The following is a 24,860-nucleotide window of genomic DNA, read 5'->3' on the forward strand; positions in this document are numbered from 1 at the left end:
CAGCTTGTAAGTTAACTGAATTTCTGGATGCAGTCTGGCTGTGGAGGTGTGGCCAGTCAATGTCTTTGCTGAGCTGTTTGTGGCCTGGAAACTAGAACTTTGTTATTGTTCTCTATTCATTTCATGAGCTGTGTGTTTAATAAGCATCTAATCAAACAAAATTTATTATAAAATACTGATTATTGCTTTTCAGAAATAATCGAACCATCAGGAAAATCAGCATCTCTAAAATGTAGCAACGCATAACACAGAAAAACAAAACCCAGTCAAAACGTGAAGGCAGGCAGAAATGGACCTTTTTATTTTTCCTCGGGCGATTAACAACAGTGGATTGTCCTGACCAGACCAGAATGAACCGGAATGAACTAGACTGGACCCAGTTTAACCGGATTAAACCAATGAAACCAGTAAGACAGTAAAAATCAACCCCATGCTGACTGGACTAAACCAGCAGAAATGAGTTTGAGGCAGCCAGACTGTGGACAACCAGCAGAACACTGTTACTTTGTTTTTTACACTGCAATACCACGGCAACAGCCACTATGGTCCAATCAGGTCTGGTCAGATGAGGCCTGATCCAATAATCCCTCCTCTTTCCACTCTCACTTCCTTCCTAAGAGGGGTCAATGGTGGATCTACTGAATCAGGAGGAAACAAAGATGCTGATTGGTCCACACACAGTAAAATCCCGCCCGCTGCTCATCTCCCCATAGCCTCCTATTGGTTGCCTACATCAATCAAAAAAGGAAGAAAGAAAAAAAAAACCCAGAGCGAGCCCTTCTCCCATTGGTCACCACAGCTTAGGCGGAAAAGGCTGTTTCCCCCCCGCCCTTCCATTGGTCAGTTTTGATAACATGCCAACTGTCAGTCACTCAGCAGCGGCGAATCAGGTTGCAGTACAGTACCTGTGGAACTTTCAGGAATTACAAAAAAGAAAAGAGAAAAAAAACAAGAGAAGAATGAGGATGAACAAGGAGATCAACCAGTTAGATGACCTCGCTAGAAAAACAAAGAGGAAGTGGGAGGAGCTTCCAAGCCTTGTATGTAATTTTTTGTTTTTGTCCTATTTCTCCGTGTGTGAGCCGTCCATCCGTCCGTCCACTTCCTTTCTCTTCCAACAGCTGATTCAGTGCAATGCATCATGGAACGATCGATCGCTAGGAGAGGGTGTGTCACTACAATTGTGTGTGTGTGTGTGTGTGTGTGTGTGTGTGTGTGTGTGTGTGTGTGTGTGTGTGTGTGTGTGTGTGTGTGTGTGTTTGCGTCCTGTTGTCATGGAAACATGCTGCAGGGTTAGCACTCCAGCAGCGGGTGGTGCCGTGTTGCATCGTGGGAACTTCTTTTTGTCCATGGGGTTTTTTAACTGGTATCCATGGACTCCATGTTGGCAGAGCTGGAGTCTCTCTGGATGGAGTCGAAGATAGCCGCCAGCTCCTGGTTAGATGAGATCTGAGACTGAAACTCTGACATCAGCGGTGACTTCTCGGCCTCGGGGATGGTGAGCAGTGCGACAACGGCTCGCATCGCAGACCGCTTCAGCTCGTCCTGCTTCTCGAACTCCTGCTTCACTGAGTTCGCCTTTACCTACAGAGACAGTGGAGACCGTTAAAAAAAAACAAAAAAACAACTAGGCAATCATAACTCCAGGGACATCAGTTAGTAAAATGCAACAGCACTCTGATGCCTCCTATAAATGAGTCGTCAAAACACAAAAGTCAGTCATGGTGTTCCTCAGGGTTCTGTGCTGGAGCTAATACTTTTTCCATTTTACAGTCATGGTCAGAGGTTTATACACACTCAACATGGGCATAAATCTCAGGGTAATTTTAGGCTTTTTGTTATTTTTTTTTAACTGTTCTTTTTGGGTGGAAGTATTGTATATCTTTGCATACACTTTTAATAAGTTTAAAAACAAGAATTGGGAGCACATGTTTGGATACATTTTGGATTTTTTTTCCTCATCCACACAGGGCCAAAACTAAATATACAAATACACCTCACTAACATTTGGTTAAATATACTTTAGCCAGATGCTTTTGGTAGACATCAACAAAGCATCTGGCATACTTCTGGATGGATATTTGACCACTCTTCTTGGTAGACTCAGTAGAGGTCATTTAAACTGGTTTTGACGACACAGACTAGACAAATTTTCAAAAGGTTTGAGAGATCAAGGTTTCGGTAAGGCCATTCCATAACCAGTTTTGAAGTGTTTGGGATCATTGCTGTGCTGAAACACCCAAGTATATCCAAGGTTCAACCATCTAGCTGTTGATCTGAGATAAATTTGAAAAATTTTAAAGCAGTTCTCCTCCATCATTACTCCATCCACTTTGTACAAAACAACAGCCAACTGCATGATGCTACCAATGTTCTATGTTTACTACAAACATACCTTGTTACTGAGGCCAAACAGCTCAATCTTTGTCTTCTCTAACCATAAAGCTTTTCTGCAGATGTCATTCTGTTCATACCAAGTTGACTGAATGTGTTGATTCTAGAGCAGGGAATTCTTTCTCAGTGTTCTAAAAGTGACCTCACTGTGGACAGCGATGGAGGTATTCCGGCAGTTTTTCCAATTCATGGCAGGCATGCCAGGCTCAAGCTTTGGTGGCTCGTGTCGTTCTTTGAACATCCAAACCAATTTCTTCTCATCTGAGGGTGATAGTGTGGGTCATCTTCCAGATGTTGGCAAAGTGGCAACAAATCTGAATAACTTGTAGTTACATACAGTTTTGTTAGAACTGATGAACTTAGAAATTGATGATGTTTAGAAATGGCCTCAGACCTTTCTGACTTTTCTAAATCTATAACTCTGCTTCATGGATCACAGAGTTACTTGGACTTTCCCACTGATCTGAGTATCATGAATCCAGTGCTGTCAAACAAATCATTTTTATGCTGGCAGTTATAGTCAATCATCATCACGCATGAGACGTGAAAACATCATAGAACCTTCAACACCATTTACAAAAAGATTTCAGTGAGATATATATATATATATATTTTTTTTTTAGAGATGGACTAATCCGATATTACGTATCGGTCCGATACTGACATAAATTACTGGATCGGATATCGGAGAGAAATTAAAAAAAAAAAAAAAAAAAAAAAAATGTAATCCGATCCATTAAATATCAAAAAAGCACCTCACAAAACTTGCGACATGGCGTAACTCAGCTCATAACCTTAGCACTTTGGAGCAGTGTGCTCACGTGATAGAGTGGCTGTGTGTATTTGTAGCCTTGCTACCAAACCAGCATTTCATCTCCGAGGAACTTTTCCCAGAGAGAAGTAAAGCAAGTGTGTAAGTTCATCTCTGAATGTCTGTAAAGCATTCCCACGTTAAGCTTAACAACCGATATATGGAGCGAGTGCCTCTTCTTGTAGCCACTTTAATCATGAAACTGCTTAATGATCAGCTGATCGGCTTTTCTGTTGCGAGTCCGTCTCTCTTCTTTGTTTTTGGCCCACTTTGCGCCAGAAAGAGGAAACCAGCGGCTCAACAACAGCAGCACGTTTAAGCTTGATCAGCTGTTGTTAGAATTTATTTAATATTACTTTCTACACCAGGATCTTCTTCTACGTAGCTGACAGCTGGTAACTGTGCAGGGGCGGATCTAGCAAAGTTTAGCCAGGGGGGCCGATAGGGCATGAACAGGGAAAGGAGGGCACAAAGACATACTTTTCTTTCTTATTCTCATTTAAAATGTCTAGCTTTTAATAAATAATTGTCTGAATCTTACACCCAAAGTTTTAATCTTATGTAAAATATATAGAAGTCCATTACTGTATATAGTAACTATTAAGTCTAATATACCCTAGTAAGCTATAGTACTTTTTCCTTTGGGAAGGTACCATCTGTGCAGTCTGCAATTCTGTTGAAGAAAGATGTTGAATCTATTTAATTATTTTTGAAAATTGGTGAAAATTTAAATTAATTTCTGTGCATTTTTTTTTCCACACTGCATCAAATTAAAGTTGATTACGTCGATTCAGCATCATGAGGTGGAGGGTGGTTCCCTTTTTTTTTTTTTTTTTTTTGCTGGAAGTTTGCAACCCTATTAGTTAGGTTGCTTAATATTTATGACGATGCTCAGTGGATCTGCGTTTGACTACTCCGCCCAGGCTGCACTGTCGAGCACAGATCCACTGAGCGCAGCGCAAGCTAGTAAGACAGAAGCTAAGCTCGTTGCAACATGGGAAATTGAACCTCCCCCACCCTCATTCAGATCTGGCCTTTGGATCTATTTTGGTTTTCATGTGAAGCATAACCCTGAAGGTAAGCGCGTCATGGACAAAAGTAAACCAGTATGTTGGATGTGCCACGCAATGCTCAATTACATTGGTGGGAACTAGTGCGTTAGCGCAGTTAGCTCGTTAACGTGTTGGCCGTCCAGCCCCACGCACGGGGCGATCCGCGGTAACTCGTTAACAGAGATTTGCCGTGTTGTGGCGTTAACGTCATTTCAACGAGATTAACGCTGACAGCACTAGTGGAGACACAACGAATATGGCTGCACATTTACGCCGACATCATCCTAGTGCAAAGACAAGTGGAAGCAGACAAAAACAACAAGCATGCATGCTACAAACTTTACCAGAGTCATTTAGACAGCCGTTAGCACATGATTCTCCTTATGGGGACCTGATATGTTTAATATGCTGCTGAGAATATAGCCCAGAAGAAGCGTATAGTATAGCTTTTATTTTGGAAAGAGCCATTTCTCTGTAATAAACTCTCTTTTCCAAAGATGAGTGATTTCTCGATCAGATTTATTTTTTTTATTATTTTGTTTCAGCAACATTAAATTTAAAAACTGTACTTTTGAGTTAAAATATATATTTATAATTTTAATAAATGACAAATTAAAAAGCATGAACATTTTTGGCCTCCAGGAACACCATGAGGAATCTTGGGGGTTATTTTTAACCAGGAAAAATCCTTAAAAGTCCACAATAAACAAATATGTTGGACACATTGGATCGAAACTGGTTTAAAAATACCTTTGTGGTACAGGTGGCCCTCAGTGGCTCCACTAGTCTGTCCAGTCTTTGAAGAACAGCACTGGGACACAGAGATGACAGTCTAGCCAGCATCAGGAAGGTCAGCATCTGCAAACACAGCAGCAGCTTCAGTATCTATGATTCAAATACCTTATGGTGTTTAAACATCATGATCTCAGATATACACAAATGACTCCTGGTTTTTCACTGGACCATAAATGAAGCCAGCCACTCATATTTGAGTTTTAATGGAAGGATTAAACCTGAATTTAATGAAAATGCTAAAGGTTAAAATACACTTATGGTTTGTAACTCCGTCCTCAGGATCCAGGCCCTGGGGCTCAGACACACCTTGATGTCGTAGTGGTCCTTCAGACCGTCCTCCACGTGGTTGAGGAAGGTGAAGATGTCGAGTCGGTCCAGGCAGCTGTCCAGCAGAGTGTACATACACTCGAACGCAGCCTTCCTAAGGTCCAGCCCATCATCCACCGTGTGTTTGAAGGGTCCCATCTCCACCTGCAGAGTAGTAGGACAGTAGTCAGACGCATGAACTTGCCCACTCCCAGCAATCGATTCCCCGCTGCAGGTGTCCTCACCTCTCGGATCAGCTCCTTCCGGACTTTGGTCTCGTTGTACAGCTGCGGTAGAACCGAGTCTAGCAGCTCGCGGATCAGACTGGGTTTATTGTGGGCGGCGGAGTTGAACGTTACCAAGGCAACACGCCGCACATTCAAGTCTGGATCCTCCAGCGTCTTCAGGAAATCACCTGAGGACAAAAACAGCCAATCAGAGGACAGACAGAGGGGGAAACTTTCATTTCTCACCAGAGTGTGACAAACTCTGACTTTAATGATAAAAACATCAACTTCAGACATTTTATAGTGTTTAATTAAGAAAATAAGGTCTTCTTGTCACATTTAGAGTTTACATAAAGAAGGAGAAAAAGCCCTGCATCTATAGCCTTTCACAGCTGATCAAATTTTTCTATCATAACTTGTGTTTATTACAACTGAATGGGCGTTTTTACCACAATATTACTAAATATGTGTTAATCAGCAAATTAAAACAAGAACCAAAAGCTGCCACCCCGAGAATAAAACAAAGACGAGAAGTCTGATAGATCATTTTCTAGTTTCACACACTGCTGAAAATTGTGTCTCCTGATTCTGCTCGCATCATCAGAGCGCCACCTTCACCTCGTCCAGCTGTGAGTATAGTGACTGTGATGACAATCAGCGTCTCCAAGTCTGAGATTAAAGATGGGTGGGGCGATTTCCACCCAGAGCGTCAACCTGAAGTATCTCATGTTCACAAGTGATGGAAAGCCAGCAGTAATGCTAGCATTTGTGGTTTTTCGAGTTTTCATTTAATCACAGACCCTTGCCTGTCACCGAAACAATGAAAACATGGATATGAGCAGCAGAAAAAAAATTCATCCCCTGTTCTTGCCAACCAATGTTTTGACGACACAGACTAGACAAAAATATCTGCAACTGCCACAGCTACCCCTCAGCCTCCTAGTAAACAGACCTCTGGCATCAATTGCAAAATCACATTGTTCTGAAGTTATCGAATTCACAAGACTTTCAGAAAACGTGAGCCCTGACCTTGACCTTTAGGTCGAGGTCACCGGGATTCAAACTCGTCTGAGATTTTTAGCTGCTCCTGCTCACATTCACAAACTTCTATGTCCACACCGCCCAAACGAAACAACAACAACATGAAGCTTGTGGGTCCCGAGTTAAACGTTCCTGAATTTCAAGCAGACCAGAGACAGCAAATGACACCGCTGACTGTCATACGACAAGACAGTTGGTCAGGCAACACTAACCCATCACAGAGAAAAACAAGAAGAGGAGCTCTGGGACAACAGCGTAAACAAAAACCAAAACCAAAAGAACCCAAAAGGGACCAAAGAAAGATAAATCATTTGGATTTGTGTGTGGGTTACCTATGCAGTTCTTCAGCAGTGGGTCAATGGGCTGCGGCTGGTCAGAGATGGTAAACTTCACAGCCGTTACCACAGAACTCCTGGCGTAAGACGAACCTGGAAACGTGCAGAAATCAATAAATCAGTGTTGATATTGATCAGCCTCATCGCCAGCAACGACCCATCTGATTGGCTAACCATATGGGTCACCTGAGAGCAGGTATCCTTTGAGGCGGGGCAGCAACGTCTCGGGGTCGATCAGCGTCAGTTTGCCCAAACACTCGGCTACCACGTTCCTGGTTCCCTCCTCCTGACACTCGCAGTGTTTGAGCAGCAGTGACCAAACAGACTCCACGTAGGGCTTCAGCCCGGAGACGGATGCCGAGCCTGCAAACAAACAAACAATGTTAAAACCAAACACACGCACACACACACACACACACACAGGAAATGTGATGTGTTTTTCCTCACTGATGATCTCTTTGAGCGAGTGAAGCAGCAGGTACTGCCTCTTGGAGGAGGAGATCTCCTGCAGGACGAAGGGCAGGTACTCTGGCAGGTTCCCCACTGCTATGCTGCCCAACGCGTACGAGGCCGCCGATTTCACCTGCGACACAGAGAGCAGGTGGCTTAATCTCCACCGAAACAACAGCACAGGTGAACAACCGCAGGAAAGCTCATTGCTTCCTTTGAACACATCACGTCAAAGATTAGCATCTCTTCCATCATCTTTATTTAGTCAGTAAAATCCTTCTTAAAATTTTTTTATGGAACTTTTTCATTTTATTCAGATAGAACAGTGCAGGAAGGGCAGCAGAGCTGGGGGATGTCACATCTGGATTCAGAGTGTAGACAGGTGTACTTACCTCTTCACTGGAGGAGGAGAAAGCATCCAGGATGACAGTCTTGAGCTCTGGTTGGCCGCTGAGGTCCACGTGGTGTCCAACCTCACCCAATGAGAGCAAAGCGAGGAGCCTGATGGAGTCCGTGGAACGGCTGTTCTTCACATCCTGTGAGGAACACAAGGTCTCTGAATCTCGTGGCTCTTACTGTTCGCTGTTCATCGGAAGGCAGTGAAAACCTTTAAAAACAGCTCAATTAACCTGCAGAGAGGTGAACGCTGCTCACTCTGACTCACCTGGATGAACTGTCCCACCACGGCGGGCCCCTCAGTGGGACAGGCTCTGGTCAGAGCAGCGACGCACTTGGCAATGGAGCAGTATGCTTGTTTGTGCGGCAGGGCGGCGCTCTGGGAGTAAACGGGGCCAGTGAGCATCCTAAGCAGGTCCATGTAGCCCAGGCCGGGAGTGTCGGTGGCCACGAGCGCCTAAGCGGGAAGTCACATGGTTAATATGCATATTCACGCCCACCATACACGCCGAAGGGTAAGCGGAGCTGGAAGTACCTGGTAGAAGTCGAGCATAGCAGAAAGCGCGCCTCCTTGCAGCAGCGGGGATCGAACCAGCGCAATAAGCTGCTGGAGGATGTTCCCTCCGCTCAGCTGACCCAGTGAGGATGGGTGAGTCACTGCCAACGTGGACAGGAAGCTCAGCGCCATCTGAGACACGTGCATGTCGCTCTCAGAGATCAGAGGAGGCAGCTCGGCCAGGACAGCATCTACCATGACCGGAGTCACCGCAGAGCTGAAGCACAGGATGAGAGGGTGAGGGTGGTGGACAGGGTGGAGCTGAGGTTTGGTGGGTGGGGCTTACTGGTGTGTGTGTGTTACCTGTAGTTTCTGAGCAGGATGTCCAGAGCGGCCAGCGTGCAGAGCTTCAGGGCACGCTGGTTCTTCCGGAGGAAGGAGGCGAGGATAGGAACGGCGTCGGGAAGAACGGGCCTCAGGTCGATTTTCAGTGGTGAGCCGGCAATCAGCGTCAGAGCTGTGTGCACACACACACATCAAACACTAACAGCTCCAGCCCGGTGAACAATATCCAACACTTCATTTTGATATGGAAGCAGAAAAGAGACAAGCTTCCTTTGAGACACAACTGGTGTGTGGGCGGGGCTTACCTTTCACCGTTGTCAGCCTTGTGATCTCATTCTTGAGGCGTTCTAAGAAGATCAGCAGCGTTCCCGGAAGCTCAGCAGGCAGATGGTCACCTGTACCAGAAAAAAGGAAGACATTAAACCGAGGAAAGCTCTGTGACATCACATCATGTGACTGGGAAGTGTGTGCATTACCTAGGTTACAGATGATCTGCCCCATACAGGAAATGGCTCGCTCTTTCACCTCCTGGTCAATGTCGGCGGCCTTCAGGCGCTTGATGGTGCAGGTGAACAGGTCGTTAATGTAAGGGGAGGGATCGAAGCTGTCGCTGGCTTCTGATTGGCTGTCCAGTGGTCGGATAACCTGGTGGAGACACAGAACAGGATGGAGGATAAAAATCAGCTATGACATTAGAAACAGAAAGGAGGAGGTTGTGAGTTTGACTCCCACCTTTACAAGCTGTTGAGTAACGAGCAGAGCCTCAGAGGTGATCTTGTAAAAGGGGTCTCCCACGCATGACACCACGGGCGGGACAAGGGCAGGGACATGGGCATGGAAGGCGTGAGCGGGGTGTGTGACCATGATGACGTGGAGGCAGGCTAGAGCGTCGATCTTCAGGTTTGAGCTGCTCGACTTGTCGTTCAGAGAGAAAATGATACCTGCAGCGCGCACACACGCACACACACACACGCACACGCACACACACACAATTACCTCACTGCTATCAAGACACACAGCTCCAAAGCGCTCCAAAGAGTAATCCCAGCAAAAACAGAAACATCAAACATTCCAAGAGCCTATACAAAACGTTTTGGAGCCGTAACCTAACCCCAGCAGAAAAGCCAGCCATTCTGACATCTGACTAAGATGCTGTTTTGTGGGTGTGTTCCTGAGTCCTCCCTGAAATCTGTTTGGGGGGGGGGGGGGGGGCTTACAGTTTTATGGCACCAACTCTGCACGACTGGGCCACAGAATTATGTAAAGAACTACAAAAATACTGGTGAAAAATATTTGTATCTGTGTATAGTGACTGTATTGGAGTGGAGTGGACCATCACCTCACTACCTGGATCCTGGACTACCTCACCGACCGACCACAGTATGTGAGGACTCAGGACTGTGTGTCGGACAGGGTCGTCTGCAGTACGGGGGCCCCACAGGGAACGGTTCTGGCTCCGTTCCTCTTCACCATCTACACTGCAGACTTCTCCCACAATTCCACCCAGTGCTTCCTGCAGAAGTTCTCTGATGACTCTGCAATAGTCGGCCTCATCACTGATGGGGACGACAAGGAGTACAGAGGACTGACTCAAGACTTTGTGGACTGGTGCCAGCTGAACTACCTCCAGATCAACGCCAGTAAAACCAAGGAGCTGGTGGTAGACTTCCGCAGGCACAAGCATTCTCCACTGCAACCACTGAACATCCAAGGTATGGACATTGAAGCTGTGGACAGCTACAGGTACCTTGGTGTTCATCTGAACAACAGACTGGACTGGACTCATAACTCAGACGCCCTCTACAGGAAAGGGCAGAGCAGGTTGTACCTGCTGCGGAGACTCAGGTCGTTTGGGGTGGAGGGCCCACTCCTGAAGACCTTCTATGACTCTGTGGTGGCTTCTGCTATCTTTTATGGTGTGGTCTGCTGGGGCGGCAGCATCTCTGCTGGGGACAGGAAGAGACTGAACAGGGTGATCCGAAGGGCCAGCTCTGTTCTAGGATGCCCTCTGGACCCAGTGGAGGTGGTGAGTGACAGGAGAATGGCGGCTAAGCTGTCATCCCTGTTGGACAACGTCTCCCACCCCATGCAGCAGACTGTGACAGCACTGAGCAGCTCCTTCAGTGGGAGACTGCGGCACCCACGGTGTGGGACAGAGAGATTTCGCAGGTCTTTCCTCCCCACTGCTGTCAGACTCCACAACAAAGACTTTAACTGAACAAACACACACATCCACACATGTGCAATAACACTAAGTGCAATAATCTTTTCTGGCATCGTTGTATTTTTACTCAGTTGTATATAGCATTCGTATTCTATTTTTATCTTATTGTATATTTTTATTCTATTTTATTCTACTGTATATAGTATATTATTTTATTCTATTCTGTACAGCTGTGTACTGTATTTATTCTTATTGTATTCTAATTTTTGCGTCATAACTTTTGCACTGTCCACTTCCTGCTGTGACAAAACAAATTTCCCACGTGTGGGACTAATAAAGGTTATCTTATCTTATCTTATTCTATCATATCTAGATTATTCTTGACCTGCGGCAGCGTCACCTGGTATGAGGACCGGGATGTGCTGAGTCAGGGCGCCCGGGAGGACATTCACCAGCTCGGTCAGCATGTTGAAGCAGCACTGACGGGTTTTCACGCTTTTCTCCTTTAGCTGTTTGTGCAGAGCTTTCACAATCATGGGGACCTGTGGAGGGCGACAGATGTTACCAGAGAATCACAGGAGACCACTGCAGGTACTTCCTGCTGCTTGCGGTCAGCCTTGCAGGATGCTGAGGGTTTCCTGTCGCCGTGAGAACCAAAGATATGCTCCTAAAAGCTGTGCAGCACTGACATCTACTGTAGGAAATCTGAACTACAGCCAGAGACCAGTGAGAAACTGTGCTGAGAGAAAACTTTACACCCATTTCTCATATAGAGTGAGCACTGATTGGTTGCAAGGAGGTGATAACTTTTATCTCCTGTATCTAAATAACCTACTCCTTAACTTAATCTAATATCTCATACTTTATACATCTCTAATATCTCTTTATTTCATTAATTAAAAAAAAAATTCTGCTTCTGCGTGGCGAGCATAAAGAGAAAAGAGCTCTGTCCACAGCAGGAGCATACCTGGCTCTGCAGCATCGTCAGCGGCGTGTCTCCTTGCTCCATGGCGTCTGGATCAGCCAACCAGCTCTGAGCTGGTCTGGTCTGTTTGAGCAGCGACAAGTAGGCGTGGAAAACATCCGCCTTTACATTCTCCTCCCTCTCCTGCACGCGCATACACACAGAGGCAGGTCAGACATAAAGGTCATCGTTACACATCTCAGAGATAGAAGCCGATCGAACGACGCTACCTTGAAGCGACAGACGAGCGCAGGAGACACGGTGCGGTAGAATTCCGGGAGCATCTCATGACGAGTCGAGACGACAGCATCTAAACACTTCGCCGCCGCCCTTCGAACCTTCCAACTCATGTCGTCATCATCACTGTACTCATCGTCGCTGCCTGGAAAGGAAATGAAGAGATGGCGTCACCGATTAATGTTCAAACGCTTAATTTGGATGTAAATGAGTGGGCAGTGTCATGTGATTTCAAAGCACCAATCAGCTGAGCCTTTAACAGTTTAACATAAACTGGAGGTGTCTTACTTCAGCAGCGATAGCCAGAGACAGGGTTTCAGTACCTTGATAGTCTTCGTCGTTCTGCTCAGCATCCATGGCGTTGTCATCCTCATCTTCATCATCAAAGTTGTAGTTGGGGTCGTAGGTCAGGTAGCGCAGGCAGATGGAGATGACGGTGGGGACGTGTGGGTAAACTTCTTTGGGACACCTGGAAAGAATAAAAGCAGTGAGCACACGAGGCACCGCCGCCACAGATTCTTCGGTCTGAGACGGTTTTACCTCCTGACGAAGGACTCGAAGGCCTGGATGCAGTACTCTCTGAGCTCGTCATCGTCCACGTTACAGAACTTCACCACTAGAGGGATGATCTTCTCCAGGTACTCACCTGTTAAAGAGAGACCAGAGGTCAGAGGTCAGGGAGGATTCATCTCTAAATCAGAGACATGACTGTGTGGAGGCCGGGCGTCTCACCGATCCTGTGTCCAGCCTGTCTGCTGATGGCGGCCGTGCACTGGATGTATGTCCTGGTGGTCGACATGTTGTCATTCCTCCCCAGCTCGGCGAGGAGGTGCTCGATCAGGTCGATGAATACCAGATTTCCGCAGGACATAACCAGGTGGCCCAGAGCCATGATGGTCCTCTGAAACGCCCAAAGAACAACAGGTAAGGACACAAACAGCTTCCTGAAAGCTCAAAAACACAAAAGTCAAAGCGGTTGGACAGACCTTTCTGACGGCCAGCCGGGGGGAGGTGAGCTGAGGCAGAAGGCAGCTGAGGATGGAGGGGTGGAAATTCACCAGCAGACCCCCCTGTCTGCAAACAAAGACACGGAGAAGAACTCAAAACTTCACCCATCCCCACCAGCGCCATCCATCGGCGACCGCCTAACTACGTACCTGCAGAGCATGTCGGCCATGATGTCAAGTGCCTCCAGCTGCACAGATACGTCTTCCTGTTTGGCGATAGCGCTCGTCAAACGACCCGTTATCTTCTTACAGACGCTGGCCGCTAAAGCCGAGCCTGAGACGGAGGCAGGAGGAGAAAAGATGAATCTTCACATTTTCACAGCAAAACCATCTGAAGATTCATGAAATCACTGGATGCTGAAAATTTTCACATTTTACAGATCAAAACTCGCTCGCTCAGAAGTGATACTGAATGAAATATGTGCTGTTATGAGATCAGTACTAGTCAAATATTTTACCACTGGAGGCCGGCGGTAGCTCTCCAATGACTGTTTTGAGTCCAATGGAGGAAATATCTCTGAGCTGCTCTTTGTCTGAAAGCATGTTGGTGCACAGAGTGTCCACGATCGTCTCCACCTGGTACTCCTTCACCTTACTGACCAGAGGGCCCAGGCTGAAACAAACACACCCACAGTCACACACATGGACACGATCAAACAGGAAATAGGAAATTAAAACTTAAAATCAAATAAATTACCATTTGACAGCCAAGTTCTGAACTTCTCCATTCTTGTCTTCCAACAGTTTGAGAATCATCCTCACCACCTGTTCATCAGTGTCAACCAAAAGTTCAATAAATTATCAATAAATTATAATCATTCATTAGACAGACGGTGAAGCAGTGCGAGGTCATACACACGGACCTTCCTCTCGCTGTCGTCGTCCAGCTTGATCGAGTCTTTCTGAAGCTCCGTCATCAGGTCGTTAGTTGCCATAAATCTGGAAAATAGCAAACAAACAAATGAATAAAGCGAGTCGAAGTGTGCGGTGATTAAACGCACAGATGGGCGAGTCATTAGTACAACATCTGCTTCAGACAGAGCTGAAGTCTTAGCTTTCCTCCTGAAAATCTCAGAAAAAAGAATTGATTTTAATTTGAGTTTTTAAAGCTTGGAGTAAAACATCCAACAGGAGGCGCTGAAGAGACCAGGAAATGGAAAGTACTAAAAGGGAAAAGGACATGACAAAACGGGCAACAAAGAAGGACTTATTTGTTCTGCTAGAAGATCAGATCATGAACTCTGAAAAAATTGCATATTTAAGACTCATCAGTCCATGTTCTTCCCAAAGTGTTTTCACGTCAGTTTATTCTCCAGCTGTCCTAATGAAACGGTTCATTTTTACACCAAAACCCCGTTAGGTCGAGCTCATTACAGCAGGATTTCAAACAAGCAAGTAGACGATATAAAATAAAAATTAAAAAAAAACCTCGCTCCTCTCACACTGAGAGGATCAGTAGAGGATTCAGCAGCTGGTGTCTTTTTTTTTGTTTGTGTGTCAGAGCAGTGAAACGACCCCCTGCACGTTTCTCACCAAACTCTCGGACTTCCCGTCTGTGACGTCATCCAACACGACCGGTTTGGCAGTGGGTCACTGATGTCACACTGACCTCCACAACCTGAAGTCTGACTGCTGTTGGGTGTCAGGATGAAGCCCTCGGACCTGACGCTGGTGCAGGACAGTTGAGAGATCAACCTTCAGAGTATTTAAGTTTTAGTCTTTTAGCTCCTCAAATGTGCATCAGCCAAAGTCCTGAGTGCTTCATTCAGACATGCCGACCTCTGCTAAAAGAGCTTTTATAAAAACCAACGAAGCAAACTGAAAATAAATGAAATTATGTAAGACCCTCTCTTTTGTCTGAGCTGCGTCTCTCTAAAGCGAGCTTGGTAAAAATAATCTGGAGGATGACAAACGAGCCGTTTTAGGACACTTTTATTAACTTCTTTAAATGGATCCGTTTTTGCTGCAGATCCAAATCCTTTAATGCAGAATCAAAGGTGCTGTCAGTCCACCGAGGTTCACATATATAGAGCCCAATACAGAGGATTGAAGCTGCCAACATCAGAGAGAAAGAAATGTATAAACTGCGTTTTTCTTTGTACTAATGCACATATTTAATACATGTTTTATTTTGTTTATTTTACCTAATAAGCCAAGTACTAAATTCTCAGAGAAAGTCAGATAATATGCAAAAATAAAGGCATAAAATGTAATGAATTAAAAGCATATATATAAAATTAAAGAAACCCTGAGATGTACAGGGCAAAATGTAAAAAAATATTCAAAATATGTACCATCAGTAAATAAATTTTAATAAAAGAGGCAATAAACCTATTATAAATATACACAGTGATGTCAAAAAATATATTATTGACAAAATAATGAATTGAAATTTCACAAATTACGCTGAATTTATTATTGGCATTAATAAAGAAAAATGTGACAAAGTATAATGAATAAAATCCACATTTAATTTACTCTCGGATTTCTTTACTTTGTCATTAATTTAAAAAAATAGAATTGCTTATTTAACTAACAATGAATAACTTAAGGAATTTTTAAAAATTGAGTAAATAAAGATCAATAAAACTATGGAATAGAATCTACCAACTGTGGGCATTCATTCATTTATAAATTGAAATCTTCGCCATTTCATTCATAACCAGTTAATTATAAATCTAATCATTGTCTGCTTTTTTGTGCATTTAATTCTGCATTCTTTCCCACCTTAAAAATGTTTCATTATATCTTTTTAATACATTTACTTTCTTTTTAATTATGAAAATAAGGAGTGGGTCATTCATAGAGTATCAGTGTGCAAACTTTAGCATTAAAACAGAAAAATAAGTCTAACAATTATTATATTAATGAATAAATCTGAGAAATAAACAATAAACACATTTTAAAATGTAATGAAAAATTAAATACCATTAAATGTTATATTTACATGAATGTATTTTATAGATTATGCCTATGTTTATCTTCCATATAACAGTACTGGGGCACTGAATATTAGTATATTCTTTTTGGCATTCTGTGAATTTTATTTCATTTTTGGGCAATTTCAGACATCTGCACCAAGCACCTCATGCTCCATACGTTTATAAAATAACTAATATGTAGTTCCTGTCTCACAGAAGCCGTGTGGAAACGCTCAGATCAGGCCTAAAAGTGGGTCAATTTTTACCCAACAGGAGGCAAAACTGACAGCTTTTCATGATATCGAGGATTCCTAGTTCTGAGAGGGCGGCCGAAGCGATGAAGCTGATTATCTGTGCTGCCAGCTTGTGATCGTCCCCGAGCAGCTGACACAAAGAGGGCCAGGCTGCTCTGAATTTCAAGCTAAATATGAGCTTCTTTTTACTGGTCAAAGAGTCTGATCCAAGCCACTCTGTACCTCTTTATGCAACATTCCTCACAAACACATCAACATGGCTCAAAGTACGACCACCACAAAAAACCAACACAATCAAGCAAAAACATACCGAGGGAAATAAAGACCACACAGATAAAACTAAAGTAGTATTTATGTTTAAAATTATCTTAGTATTCTAATTTTGCTAGGATCCTTTTTTTTATTTTCTGCCACGTACTTCTTTCTCCAGTGGCAAAGTTTTACGTTAACAGGCATCAGACTGCTCTTGGAAGTGAAGCCCCGCCCAACTGATGCTTATGAATGTCGTTCAATGGTGGCTTAAAGGGCGAGGAGCTAAAACAGCTCATTTTAGACCAAGGATGGCTGAACATGAGTTAAATGTGGCTTTTTTTGAACTATGAATCATGCAAAGCTGCGCTTGCACAGTCTAAGAACAAAAACGTGGAGACCTGGGATCGACAACTCTTTTCTTTCCTGTTCCTGAACAGCTGATCAGTTACTTCAATCAGCTCTCAATATGTTTACCCTGAGTTAATGAAAGAAAGCCATCATCAATGGAGCTCCAACACTATAATTCACCATGGTAACAGGTAACTAAAGAGCAGATGAGCAGGGCTATGAAGAGGTTTTAGTGCTGACCGTGATATTCAAACAGGAGGGAAGAAGAGAGTGATTTTAATCAGCTCTGTTCACTCTGTCATCATCACTGACTGAATGAAACTTGATAACCGCACTTTAACTTATAGATGACGCAGTAATCCTAATTTGATTAGATTTTTAAATCTAATTATCCATTTAAAATGTTGTTTGGCATCATTTAATCACTGAATCTCAATCGATGAACACACGTAATGAGTTTACAATCAGACTGTGTGCAGCTGCTTCCAAAAACTCACTTTTAAATTTTAAATAAATTTAGTTCAGTTTCATCTTTGCATCTCCAAAATTCCAGTCGTGGCAGATGTTTTTCCATCAGTGTGATCAGTTACAACACAGATTAGTTTGATTTAACCACTGTTTCTCAGTAACGTACAGTAAACGTTAGTACTGACAGTCTGACGGCTGTGTTACTGCCCACAGTCTCGGAGGCAGAAAGATGAGACTACAGTTTATTCTGAGCTGATTATAAATCAGTGATGTAGTCGCAGAATCTGCCCTCATATATTGACGATTGACTGACCTTAAAAGCGCTTGTGTAAAGTAAAAACACACTTAACACCTAAACTGGGATTTCAGTGTGTGTAAAATTGTCTGTAGATGGATTCATTCCAATCTTCGGCGGCGACTTCATGAATGAGGAAATGAAACTGAGTGTCAGTCAGCTGGTTCAGGTGCAGTAAGAAGGGAGGAGCCAGAGAACAGTTTTAGTTCACAGAGTCTGTTACCATGGTAACTGGCACAGAGTTTAAGTTTACTGTGAACCAGAAAACCCAGTTTCCCCCTGAGCTCAGGATTAACAAACTCCTGGCGCAGGGCCTGATGACGTTCTTCTTCCTGTCAAATCAGTTTATAAGCTCAGTTTTGAACGCTCCAACATAAATAAATCATTGCATATTTGTGTTCGTCTGGCGCTAACGGACCTCCTGTCAGACGCTTCATCTGCCTTCACTATTTGCTAGACGATATCAGCTGCAGATGATCAATACAAACTGTGTCACTTCAGTCTGCCTGTTAATAAACTCATTAATCTGAAGCCTCAGTTCAGGCTGCGACTGCAGCATTTCAATTTCACCTGCTGATTATACTGAAGATGAATCGATTAAACATTATGAAAAACAGCAACAGAAAACAGCAAGAAGGCCTTTTGTGAACTCCCCTTTGTTTTTCAGATACTGTCATTTATATATGTAGGTTTTATCCCCGAGTTTCTGTGGTTAAAACCCCTATGGTGGGGTGGGGGGTGAGGGATGCAGTTGGTAATCAGTTAAAAAGCAGCAACTGCTTTTTATGTCATCCTGAAAATGACAAAGAGGAAGAACAGGTTGACCAAGAGTTTCCCTTGTTGGCTTCACACTTATTTTCTACAAAGAGCATGCTCCGTCACCATCATCTCAGCTTACACCAGGGCTCGCAAAATTTCAAAGTCCCTGGTAGCCCTTCGGGCAGGGACTCTTCAGTTTTTGGTAGCCCAAATAAATTTAAGTAGCCCGAATAAAAAAAGAGCAATTTTTTGATTGATGTTTTGTTTCCATTACAATATTATAATGTATAATATTGTAACGGAAACAAAACATTAATCAAAAAACTGTTGAAACACAAATTATAACATTGTCTAAAAATTACAACTCAATCAACTCAAATACTTGGTTCTAATTGAACAGAAATTTCTATGAACTTGTAAGAACTGTGTAGGACATGAATCAGTCTGTGTCAGATCCTGAATTTGAAATTTCCACTGAAGTCACGGGTAAGAGGCAAATGGAACCAAGATCGAGGCCATTTGCTTTTTGAAGTTTGCAAAGACTGCTAAATTGTGCCAGTGGTAGTTCACTCTTTGCAACATAGTACGCTGTTCTAAACAGATTTTTCAGGTTTCTTTTTAGTATGTTATTTGCAATTGGTGTTTGTTCTGGGAAAGATATTGCAGACTGAGCAATAATGCATTTCTTGCATTTGTCATGGGTTCTAATGGGGGCCTTTCTTAAAATGACTGGTCCCAGTAACAAAGGCGCTTGTCGACTCAGAAATCGAGGGAAAACCAACAACACACCCGGCAGAACATTATGTTATTTACACGGGTGCACATAAGTGGTCCGCATGTGCGCATTCACTGTCAAAATAAAAGACGCGCACCAGATAAGAAGTTGCAACGCGCGTTTGCGTCCATATAAAAAGCACTGTTTTTGTCCGCTAGAGTGGGATTTTCACGGCACATTCCACACCACATCTCTGTGCGTTCATCATTTGTTTGAAGCCAGCTCACCTCCTGCAACCACTTTTCCGAGAATACGCGCTTCTTTTGTGGTTCGGACTCCTTCTGACATTTCTTTGGAGGTGGAGGAACATCACAGTAATTGCTTAAAGGAGCTTCTTCGACATCTTTAAGAGTTCTAAACAAATGTCTGTCCTCCTGAAAATCTTATGTACGCAAACACGCATTGCAACTTCTTATCTTGTGCGCGTTTTTTATTTTGACAGCGAATGCGCACCTGCGGACCACTTATGTGCAGCCCTGGTTATTTAGCTTGTCATATTGCAGCCACAGAAATTATTTTGTCCATGAAACCATAAAGCTGCACTTTCTTTTTGACTTATAGTCTGATTTGTCATAACTTTTCCGTTTTGCGGTAAGCTTTTCTTTGGCTGTCACTTCTTCACCCTGACCTGTCTTATTTGGCTCAGCAGAACTAAAATATATATCCTGCTGCTTTTACACACGTACTCACATAACTCAGCGATTCTCTGCGCGATCAACCTCTCATATGTTTAAGCTGCGGGAGATTTCACTTGTCATGTTTGCGTAGTAAGCTAACGATTGATAAGACGATGTCAGAGGAATTGGTGCACAAATTATCATCACTCACAGATCAGTGCTGTCGCTCTCTATACACAGTTCGTGCGATTGCAAAGTGAAAGCAAAAAACAAGCGCAAATTCAAACGCGATTGCAATATGTCACATATTGACAGTGGCTCATCGATGCCAATGACATAATTACCCAGCAATAAACAACCTCTACAACTAGTTTCTTTCTCCATAGCGACTTTATGGAGAGTGATGGAGTTTCTATACAGCTGGGTGGGTGCTATGATGGTACCAATAGTGAACTTTATTTAATTCATAAGGTTAATTATTAGAGTTGCCAACCGTCCCGGAATCGTCTCGTATTCAGAGAAAATATTACGCGTTTCGTATTGAGGTGAAAAGGAACACAGTTTGTCCGGTACTTCAGCTACAATGAAAAAGACACAAAGCTGGAGTTTTTCTGTGTCTTTATGCTGCACAGCTGTTTCTTCTTCTCTCATTCTCGCCCCCTGGTTGTTATATCAATCATGAAACTGATCAATGATCAGCTTTTCTCTCTTGTTTATCGCCCACTTTGCACCAGAAAAAGGAAACCAGTGGAGGTCGCGCTAAACAACAGCAGCACGTTTAAGCTTGATCAGCTGTTGTTAGAATTTATTTGATATTAATTTCTAGTATCAGCTGATGTTTGCTGGAGCCACAGCTGTAAAAGCTGCTGGTCATGATGTTGGTTTGGACATGTGGTGAGAGGGAAACATGAAGATGAAACCAGGAGATGTCCTTACTGAATCATCAGAGCTGAACAGGTGATGGAGAAACAGGTTTACCTTTTAGGTGACATGAATGAGTTGAAGTAGAGCTGGGCGATAGAACGATAATGATATGTATCACGATATAACTTTTACTCGATAGAGAAATTAAGCTATCGCGATAGACCTCGCCGCTCTTGTCCTCAAAAAAAAACAAAACAAAGTCAGCCAATCCAAATTAAGTAGCGCAGAGCTGAACCAATCACAGCCGCAGCGTCACGTCGCGTGACTTGTTACGTACAGCACAAGTGCCAAGCCGCACGTGTGTTTGTTTGGGAAGCAGCCAGCGGGTAATGGAGCCAGCGGGTAATGGAGGAAATGAGTGTGCCGACTAGAAAAATCAACCGAGCGTGACCGAAGAGAAAACAGATGATGGTTCCAATGCCGGAGAGATTGTCAAACGGAAGAGCCATAGAAGTTCCGTAGTGTGAAGGTATTTCGGCTATTTCAAGTCTGACAAAAAACAGAGTAGCGTGCACTGTAAATTGTGCCGAAAGCAAGTCTGGAAATACAATAAACTGGTGCATGCGTCACACTGTGCGCCACGTTATTGTTTCGGTGAAATGAATTTCTACAATACTGTTACTGTTAATTCTACTCTCTGCAGTGTTTAAATGCTTACATATACACACAGTTACTGTCCGTCCACACATACGACTCGGTTCTGCTTCTATGCCCCAGCTTTGTTTACTTTTTCCCACCGAGGCTTCTAGACTTCTGATTGGCCAACATTTCGGTACGGTTAGGAATCTAGCGCCACCTGCTGCTTTGGCATGTTCATAGCAGCGTTTTCCTTCATTTCTGCCTTTATGTGTGGACGGGATTATTTTTTAAAACGGAAACGGAAAATCTCTGTTTTCAAAAATACCCGTGTACGCGTGGACGTAGCCTCAGTCTCTGACTGGAAGCGCTAATTCGTCATTCGGCTTTTGTCAGACTAAAGTAACTGTTAAAACTGTTTGAAAAGCTCAGCTATACAACAAGGAGAGATTGAGAATTTCCTTTTAGTTCTCAGTTTATTTGATATTGACAAAAGTTAGTCAGTTTTGTCTGTTCTTCTGTAAAACAAACTAAGATTTATTTTTAGAATTAATATTTTGTTTCTAAGTGGAATTGACAATTTAGTCTGTTTTGTTTGTTCTATTTTGAAACTTAAACGCTTTAGCGGCTGCCTTTTGTGTAGTTTGCAATATTTGCCTTTATTTATCTGAAAAAGTCTCATGTTCCTTAAGTACATCTACCCTGTTGAACTTATTATGGGAAATAAATATTTAAATAAAAACAAGCTGCTGATTATTTCACATTTTACTTGTGAGCAACGGCACATTTAAATCTTACAAATATAGTTATTTGGCTTATATCGTGATAGATATCGTTATCGCCTGAAATGAAAAAAACATATCGTGATATGAAAAAATCTCATATCGCCCAGCTCTAAGTTGAAGCAAAGTTATGAGCTGTTTCTGAGAAACAAATAACACCAGGATCCTTTTCTAAGCAGCTGACAGCTGGTAACTGTGCAGGGGCAGGTCTAGCAAAGTTTTGCCAGGGGGCTAGGTAGGGCATTAACAGGGGAAGGGGGGCACCAAGAAATATTTTTCTTTGTTATGTCATTTAAAAACTTTGAATACATAATTATCTGAATCTTACAACAAAAGTGGTCATCTGACTAAATGTATAGAAATCCATTATCTTTCATAGTAATTTTTTTCAGGGTCCCATCATAATTTCTTCAGAAATAAGTACTGTATATGATGCCAGTATTTTCCAACATTTTCTAGATACTGTACTAGTACTTTGTGTAAAATACCATCAAAAAGTCAATTAAGCTTTATTCTTTCTCACCTGTCTCTCTGTCTCCTTTCACTTTTTAAAGGTTGTCATGTTAGAAAAAATATCTTGCCCTGCCATGCTGTTTATTGATGTGGTAAATGAATAGTTTATTAAAATATCTCTAAATCTGTCATTTATTATTTTTAATATTCAGTAATGGTCATGTCTCACCTCTAGTCTTCTCTGTCTTAATTTCAGGTTTCCACCATGTGTTGTAGATAGTTCAGGAGGTTAACTCAACCAAGCAGTCTTTGGGTTTCTGTACTGTTTAGAATGCCAGCATAGGGAGGATGGTGTATATGTATCAATCTAATAAACTTTAAGTTCATTAGATTGATACATATATGCCAACAAGATAGTGTATATCACTGTGACAACAGCGTTTGTTTTCATTCAAAGGCTTTATGGTTTTTCCTATAATACCTGGTGGGCGAACCCTTTTGTCTCTGTAAATGTAGTGATTAGGAGCAATTTTGTTCTCTTGTGCTGGCCCTTCTGGGCTTTTGGTGCCGGGCTGATATTTTGTCCCAGTCCAGCCCTGTTTAAATCCCATTAAATTCAATTAAGGGTTAAAGTGTGCATTATTGGCTTCTATTACAGTAGCTGTCTGAACTAGACCTCTGGATTGGAGCGTTTGTGCATTTTTTTAAAACATTTTTAATGAAATTATTTGACTAATAATATGGCTGTTGTGTAGTTAATCATACTAACAGACTATCCAAGAAGTCTGAGCCCCAGTTTAGGTTAAAGACGAACCTAAATCGAAGATTTAATTTGGATTTTAATTAGCAGGTATGCTGACCCTGTACAGTGTACTGATGCAGCTTCCATGTTTCTGAATATGGTCTCTTCTTACTCCAACAAAAACAAAAACTCAGTCCAGTAGCCAAAAGGTGCTGCCACTCTAGCTGCAACTATCTTTTAAATACACTATGTATAGTGCTGGTTGCTGCCCCACAGCAGGCTTCTAAAAGCTGACCCCTCAGGAGGACAGTAGTATTTCATATTCTACTCTTGACTTAGTTCAATATCAAAGAAAGCAGCTTCCCAGAAGCTCTGTTACCTACTGTTCAAACTGTCTGAAACAAGCCAGGTTTGTGTGAAACCAGACATTTTCTGACTAACAGAAATTGTTCCTATTTGTTTCCTATCTGAAACAAGCCACTTACTGTCTAAAAACAACTACCTTCTGTCTGAAACAAGTCGTTTGTCTACTTTCCTTCCAGAAAGTAGCCAATTTTCTGTATGAAACAAGCTGTTTTGATGGAGCTACAGCAGCTTATTTCAGGGAGGATGAACTGCAAGGCTGTACCGAGGCCCAGTGAGAGACAAAGCTGGCTTATTTTGAACTGTGACTCACGCAAAGCTGCTCTGACGAGAGTTTTAAAACAAATCAACCACAGAAATGGGATCAGAATAAGACACCTTTAACGCTGACAGAGTCTATGTGAGTGCAAGGCTAAAGCTCCGACCTTCTCCGTCTGTTTACCGGCGTCACCACACCCCCGTTAGCTGGAGCGACACTTTGACGTTAAACCCGCCCGTTTCCCGGGAGAAATCCCACTAGCGGGGGGCTACCTTCACATTTGAATCTACATCACAGAGCGCCGTCACTCATGCTAAGCCAGCCTGCGAATTGACAGAAGTTGGTGCTAGCCCGCTAGCCTGCAGGCTAGCTGCTAATGCTAGCAGCTAACCGCGGATATGACGATGATCAGACAGGTGGCATGCTAGCTGTTAGCCTGAGAGCGGCAGGCCCGCCGCAGCAAAGCGCCGCTTTCAGTGCGAAATAACAACACTCCGATGCGATAAACAACAACTGACGGTCAGATCCCTCCACCCGGGCGTTGTTTTACCTGAAATCCTTGTCGCTGGAGGTCATTTTCTCCAGCAGGTTGGAGATGTGGTACGAGGCGCTCGCCATGTTGGTGCCGTTAGCCTCCTACTAGCAGAGTGCGCTCGGTGAGGATGTTCCGGCTGCGGGCTCTGATGTCTCTGGCTGGCTGTGTGACCGCCCTGCTCGGATGATTTCGGGGGTAGAGAGTGTGTTTCTGTTCTTCTTCCACTTCTTCCACCTTTCTCTTCAGCTACAGCGACTGTCGCATCCCGGGGCTACCAGTTTGGTGTGTTTGAATGGAGCTCCCGTTCTCTCCGCAGAGGGGCGGGGTTAGCGGCGCTGGACGATGTGGGGTCGAGGGTCACAGTTTGACCAATTTTTCTGTCAGTTTGTCTTTCTAAACCCTCATAAAAGGTCATTTTACCCCAAGTAAAATGAAAATCTGCATAAAACACTCACCCGAGTCCAAAGTGTGAATTAAAACGATTCACTGAAAGTCTTTAAATCATAAATTCGACATT

The 24,860-nt window shown here is 43.3% G+C and overlaps 1 protein-coding gene across 1 annotated transcript; it reads right to left on the reverse strand.

The window, feature by feature from the left end:
• Positions 1-266: 266 nt before the first annotated feature.
• cand1 (cullin-associated and neddylation-dissociated 1) lies at positions 267-24,674 on the reverse strand. Its single transcript, XM_080888076.1, has 26 exons — positions 24,359-24,674; positions 13,884-13,959; positions 13,718-13,785; positions 13,479-13,633; positions 13,171-13,294; positions 13,000-13,087; positions 12,746-12,914; positions 12,554-12,659; positions 12,337-12,482; positions 12,007-12,158; positions 11,780-11,920; positions 11,213-11,354; positions 9,381-9,589; positions 9,125-9,293; positions 8,954-9,043; positions 8,667-8,820; positions 8,343-8,580; positions 8,076-8,264; positions 7,804-7,947; positions 7,409-7,544; positions 7,148-7,324; positions 6,959-7,054; positions 5,604-5,773; positions 5,359-5,523; positions 5,008-5,115; positions 267-1,584 (listed from the first exon to the last, which is right to left on the reverse strand). Exons 1-26 carry the CDS (start codon positions 24,424-24,426, stop codon positions 1,360-1,362), a joined length of 3,705 nt encoding a protein of 1,234 aa, XP_080744202.1. The 5' UTR covers positions 24,427-24,674; the 3' UTR covers positions 267-1,359.
• Between the last annotated feature and the right edge of the window lie 186 nt (positions 24,675-24,860).

The sequence above is a fragment of the Rhamphochromis sp. 'chilingali' genome (genome assembly GCF_963969265.1).
Source record: "Rhamphochromis sp. 'chilingali' genome assembly, chromosome: 7".
Taxonomy (NCBI): Eukaryota; Metazoa; Chordata; class Actinopteri; order Cichliformes; family Cichlidae; genus Rhamphochromis; species Rhamphochromis sp. 'chilingali'.